The sequence below is a fragment of the Bidens hawaiensis genome, unplaced genomic scaffold (genome assembly GCF_021521415.1).
Source record: "Bidens hawaiensis isolate Kalapana, Puna unplaced genomic scaffold, B.hawaiensis_p1.1 tig00003587_1, whole genome shotgun sequence".
Lineage (NCBI taxonomy): Eukaryota > Viridiplantae > Streptophyta > Magnoliopsida > Asterales > Asteraceae > Bidens > Bidens hawaiensis.
In genome coordinates, this window is record NW_027491204.1 from 1,148,891 (window position 1) to 1,155,678 (window position 6,788).

At 35.6% G+C, this 6,788-nt stretch overlaps 1 protein-coding gene across 1 annotated transcript; it reads right to left on the minus strand.

Moving 5' to 3' along the window:
* Window positions 1-316: 316 nt before the first annotated feature.
* LOC143623888 (cytokinin dehydrogenase 7-like) lies at window positions 317-6,509 on the minus strand. The gene is made up of 4 exons (XM_077094690.1): window positions 5,802-6,509; window positions 4,672-4,947; window positions 2,638-2,900; window positions 317-820 (listed from the first exon to the last, which is right to left on the minus strand). Exons 1-4 carry the CDS (start codon window positions 6,504-6,506, stop codon window positions 502-504), a joined length of 1,563 nt encoding a protein of 520 aa, XP_076950805.1. The 5' UTR covers window positions 6,507-6,509; the 3' UTR covers window positions 317-501.
* Between the last annotated feature and the right edge of the window lie 279 nt (window positions 6,510-6,788).

The following is a 6,788-nucleotide window of genomic DNA, read 5'->3' on the forward strand; positions in this document are numbered from 1 at the left end:
ATAAAGGACAAAAAGTAAACATTTACAAGCATAATCCAAACTACACTTTATTAATTGATAATAATTAATTTGATTAACAAATGTAAGATTTAACGTTCATTTTCTAGAGATGAGACAGAGTTATTTATCCTTTAGTGATGAGAAGGGGTAATTTATCCGTTAGAGTGAGATTTCTCTTTGCAACCAAAGTAAAAGTTATAAGTATTATTAATTTAGATGAAGTATTTAGTTAGTAATTTATAAAATAAGGTAAAATATTTTAATTATTTTATTATGAGATAAATATGATAGCTTAATGAAAGTGACAAGATGTAAACAATCAAAGATATGGATCAAAATTGATTGCCAAAAAGTATTCCTTTACATTGGTTGCTTGAAATGACTTCTTATCCCAATTGAATACAACTAAAGTGAACAACATGATTCAACAACAGGAATATAAAATTTTGTAAGAAACAAAATAATTGTACAAGCCTACAACCACTGACTTCAATCCAATGATCATTCACCAATATTGTTTCTTGTAAAAATCTTTTGTCCCGGTGCAAGAATAGCCAGCGGATCATATCTCGACTTCATCTCTACAAACCGAGGCCATCGATCCCCAAAGTGTTGCTTCCACCCTTCTTTGGTATTGTAATGAGGCAAGTACAACTTGAAATTGAGCCCGTTTCTAACACAAACTTGAACAATTTCATGGTTTTGTGCCACCAGATCCCTTACGCTTGGAGACCTTTGATACGGGTTGGTGAACCGAAGCAAGGCGACAATATAAAAGACATCCCCATCTGGTAATACTACCGACGTACGCTCGTCCCACCTAACCGAATATAAAAATATTAAAGTTTATCTAAACTTAATCAATACGATATCGATTTTCATCTTCAAAATATGGGGGTCCAATTTACACAATGGAAGGACCACAGTGAGATGTACTCAATGATGAGGCAAGATAGAGTCCACATCAACATATTAAGAAATTTCTAATTTTAAGATTTAAGAAAAATATTAAAAAAGAAAAGAAAAGAAATGGAGGACATTTTGGTCAGGAAGAAAGAAAATGAAATAGAACCATATGGGTATGGTGTCATTTTAAGAGATGGGTCCATCCGGTTTGCGTTGTCGTTTCTGATTCGCCAGAGACAGCTACATCACTTGCGAATCTCGCTTTCCATCAAAAGATAATTACACTACGGGCCAAATTACACTTCTACCCTTTTTTACTCACATCCACGGCCGCAAATCTGAAACCATCCAACCAAAATAACTGAAGATGGTTTGGCGTCATTGCTAGCATACATCCTTACCGTGGGTCCAACTCCACCAAATTATAACCTCCATTAGCTATCATTTTGGGTCCCACTTTCACTTTCACCCTCCAAAATACTGTATCTTAAGGCGAGCTGGGATATCAGCTAAAAAGGAAGCCCCCGTAAACTTCCTTACAGACCCCACGGAAGGGAGATCCACTCTACGACCGGCAGATTTGCTCGTCTTTGGTTGGGCCGGGGGAAAACACGCTTGTGTTGACCTCACAGGGGTATCTCCCTTAGCTGGTTTGAGGGATAATGGGTTTGTAGCTGGGCAAGCAATAAAAAGGGCTGAAACGAAGAAGGTGGAGAAACATGCTAAAGCCTGCGAAGAGAACCAACATGTTTTTGTCCCTCTGGCTTTTGATACATTTGGCTCCTTGGCACCGGAAGCTATCCGTTTTCTAACCAGGGTCCAACAGGTTGTGCATAGCAATGTGTCGACTCCAAAGGGGCAGGGGTATGTCTTTAGCAGGTTAGGGTTTGCAATTCAGAAAGGGGTGGCGGCGCAGCTTGTTGCCCGCCTACCTGCTATATTGATGTAATATCTATGTTTCATCAGTAGAAATAAATAAAATTTTATTTCAAAAAAAAAAAAAAATAAAAAAATAAAAGGTTGTATTATGTTTAACATGTTTGCTAAAACAATCAACCAGATTAAAGTAAACACATTTACAACTCAATTACATTTTTTTACAACCTGACATCTGTCACTAATATATACTAATAATTATCTTAAAGAAAGACTATATATATGATAAAGTAATATATAACAATAGACAACTACGGGTCTACGGTTTTGTTGATATGTAAAGTTTAGACTTTAGATTGATGTATTAAAATAAATGATATTTTAATTTGGTGGATGTTGAAGTTTTGGTAAAATATAATGAGGCGTGAACAAGTACATAGACATATGACCTCATTTTCTTGAAGATCTTAACCACCCTATCTAAGCAGTTCAGCAAACTAGTCAACATTATACCATATATTATATTGACACCTACCATTGCCCCTAACTATATTTATACTAGTAGACGGGTCCACGAGGGGTCGCTATCCGCCACGTAGGAAGATGGTAGAACCCGACCACCACGTGACCATCATGGCTACACGCATGGTTTTTTTGTTAACTTTGATGGAACTATCCCTTCCACATAACGTTAAGGTCGGGTCCAAGAATTGGACACAATGCCTAAAGCGGGCCCAGTTGATTCCACCAGAATTTATTAGCGCCTTTCAATACAAGAAGATATAATACGACATGATTTCAATCAAATGACAGATCATATGATATAATCGAGAGGATAATAAAGGGATTCCTCACCTGCTTCGCAGTATAGGGTAGATTAGCATAGGGCCTCCAATCCCATCCTTCAAGATTTTCTTGAACACAAAATGATTAAAATCGGATATTGAGGATTTGGATACAAAGAGGTTGAGCCAAGGATGTGGGGCGTCCCATATGCCATTGGCTTTTGCTTGCCTTTCTGCTTCCTTTACACGTAGTAGGAATTCAATGTAGCTCAGGTCCACCTTGAATAATGTATCTTTCATAAATCTCAACCGTTCAAGCAACCTCGTTGCCCTCTATTTTAGGAAATAAAAGAAATCAAATAAGGGAAAACAATAATCTTTTCAAAACCGAATGATGACATAATAAATTTGCAAGTACTCCCAACTTATTAAAAATAGAAGAAATAAAGGGTATAAAGATTTTTACTAGAACATAATTAAAAACAGAAAATTAAGGGTATAAAGAAAAATATATATATTTTAACAAAACAAAACAACAAGACCTCTAATATATATTTTAGCCACGTATTTAACACAAACAAACACCTCTCAAAAAAGGTTTCTAAAACTCAATTTCAAACCCTAATCTAATGTTTCTTTTAATTTGTACCGCATCATGTCCATTAATGTAAGTGAACTTTGCTTAGACTCTATAACGCAACGAAAAACTCCCTAAATGTTAAGGGTTGGAGACGATTGGTAATGGCCAAAAGGTAATTTGAAAGTAGGGGACAATAAAAATGAAAAATATATGATTGGGTTATGTTTATAGTGGGGGACCAAAAACGTCACCAAAATCTCAATGACTGGCAAAACGACAGCGCACTACGGTGAACATTAATGTTTAGGACAAAGACAATATGCTCTCAGTCTCACCACATCAGTACGGGTGTCAATCTCGTAAATATGACCAAACTCTGAGGTCCTTTTTGCCCCTTTGTGTCAGAGAATCCAATGGAAGATACAGTAGTTGCCTTATTGTCAGTCAAAAAAAAAAGGTTTTCTGGCTACACAAAAACAACTGTGCGGGACTAAAATGGTAATTTGTGTCATCAAGTGCCACGTCTGCAAGTAAAGCTTACAGAATATTTTTTTGACTTTTTTCACCTTGGGTCCTTAACCTCATCCTCTTATGCCTGACCCTACAACGTCAAACATCCTAAAATTGACCAACCAACCTAGGTCAATATGGTCAACCCTATTCACACATATTCTTAAATCATAAATCCTATTTTATTAAAACACTTCATAGATCATATATATACTCATTTGATCGTTACAGTTGTCACTACAAAATTCAAATTAAAATCTACATACGAGTTTTTGGAGTGTATTAGGCGTTTTATATCTTGTCCGTTCAAATAAATATAACTTAAAACAGTTTATGCAAAACTTGTAATAATGTGCACCATTATTGTAATGATTTGAAAAATTGACATCTATTTGAGTAGTACAATTACTATTTTTACCGTCAAATCTTTTACTTTTAAGTGATTAAAAGGTTTTGCTTTTCTCACTAGACGACCAACCTGAAAACATTCAAGTATTATTATTATATTTCATATGAATATAAAAAAGTACTATTTATTTAGAAGGTTTAATAATAAGAAAAGTAATATTTAATGCCTATGAAAAGGTCAAAATCAAAGTAGCCTCGGACTTTATTATAACAATTTCTGCAAGATACCTCTTCAAATATAGAAATTTATATTAAATTACTATATATCAGTGAGATATAAATATATAAAGCAGAACGTACTTCCATATTTTAAGGGATGTGAACAAGATCTTTTACTAACACCATAAATTCCAAACCATAAAAAGAAAAAAAAATAATCCATTAATGTGTAAAGGCAAAACATTGGGACCAATAGAATATAATCATCATACGGGTATATTTTAAAAACCCAATTATTATCCTCATTTGTTATTTTGAAACAATTATTATTTTTGAAAATAATTATCAAATTATGCCATATAAAAGTAACATCGGAATGGCGAAAAGTGAAGTTAGAAAGCAGGAGCACTATATCAAGAAAAGTAAATTTAGCGGGAAAAGACTCACTGTATCAACTGTGGACGAGCAGTTTTCCTTGCTGTAATGTAAAGCGACTTCTAAGCAATACATAACCGGGTTATCGGATCGGGTCATGACACCCGGGTAGGGTAACTGATCCGCTTCCAACACCACCGATGGCCACCCGTTTACCGGGTCATCACTGTTCACAAACACGAATCCTTCCACGTAATCAAACGACTCGCCTTTGGGTCGATTTATTAACCACTCCGCGTCCCGAGTGAAGTCTTCGAACACGGAGTACACCACCCTTATCCACCTCACCTATTTGTATAAAATTAAGCCAAAAAATATTTTGATTTAATAAAATAATTCCCTTGGCCATAAAAAATAAAATTAAAGTGTTTCTCTTTCAGCAGAAATGTATAACTGTCTTCCAGCAGATATTAATTAATTTAATAAAATAATCCTGTTCCCCAAAAGAAACTGTATAACATTAAGCAAAAGTAATTACTAAAACAATTCTGTTGGCATAAAAACATAAAGTAAAACTTGTATAACATTTAGCATAAATAATTTAATCTAACAAATCAGTTGCCTAAAAAAAGAATTTGCATGAAATTCATCAAAAATGTATAGCATTCAGCAAAAATAATTTTTATTTAACAAAAAATTCTATTGGTCAAAAAAGAAATTTGTAAAATATTCATCAAAAATACCTTAATTTAATTTGATAATTCTGTTGGTAAAAAAAATTAAAATTTTCGTATGAAATTCATCATAAATATATAAAATTCAGCAAAAATAAATTTAATTAAAACAATTAATTCAGTTGGCCAAAAATATATAAAAAATTGTATAAAATTCGTCAAAAACCCATAGCATTCAGCAAAAATAATTTTAATTTCATAAAACAACTCTGTTGGCCAAAAAACATTATAAAAAAAATAAATCTCTATCAAAAATGTATTCAGCAAAAATAATTGTATTGCCCACTAAAAAGAATGTCCAACACTCATAAAAAACAACCCGTTGGCCATAAAAACACAAAATAATAATAATAATAATAATAATAGTATAACCTTCAGCAAAAATATTTTAATTTAATATAAAAAACGTATAATTTTTTTAAAAATGCGGGTACAAACAATGAAGGGCAACGTACAAGAGCCACTAACCATATCCGGAGCGGGTTGAACGACGACCCGAGCCCTCGTAATAATCCCAAACTGCCCAAGCCCACCAAGAACCGCGAAAAAGAGATCCGAATTATCCTGACCGGAACAAACAACGGTCTCACCGTTACCCGTAACAACTTCCAGCTCCGTTACATTTGACGTCTGCGGTCCGTAACGAAACGTCTGTCCACTCACACCGCCGTTAGACAACGTCCCGCCCACCGTTAACCCCAGGTAATCCGTCCATGACCTTGGCGCCAACCCGTAGTTCATGACGCAACGTTTCAACACGTCTTCCCATAATGCCCCTCCGTTAACGTCAACCGTGTAGATATTATTATTATTATTATTATTATTAGATAATAAAACGACGTCGTCGAGCGTGGTTAGGTTGAACGATTTCATGTCTATGAGGAGGCCGTGGTTATTGGGTGAGATGGACTGGCCGTTGATGGAGTGGCCGTTGCCTCTGGCGGTGACGGTGAGGGCTGGGGACTGGGAGGCGAAGGCGATGACGGAGGAGATGTCGTGGGTGGAGGAGGGGCGGATGACGGCGAAGGGAGAGGTGGAATGGAGGCCGCCGAAGTCTTTGATGAGGGTGGAGTGGTAGTCGATGGTGCCGTCGAGAGTGAGTGAGGGGTGGCCGGAGTCGGTGTTTTCGTTGTCGTGAACGAAGTCATGTTGTTGTTCTAAATAAGCTATCATGGTGGTTGTTTCTCTCACACACAATTGGAGTGTGTGTTTCTCTCTCTAGAAGAAGAAGAAGAAGAAGAAGAAGAAGAAGAAGATTGGGTGATGATGGTACGTACAGAATCTAAAGTGATCTTTTTTAGTTTCTCTCTCTCTTGCTCTCACTATATTTTGGGTGGACGAGTACTCGGGTTTAAATAGCGGCGTCGTTGGATGGTAAATTTAAACATCAATCAATTATTTCTATATTTATTTTAATTTGTATTTATATGTAACAATTGTTATTGGCTATTCAGC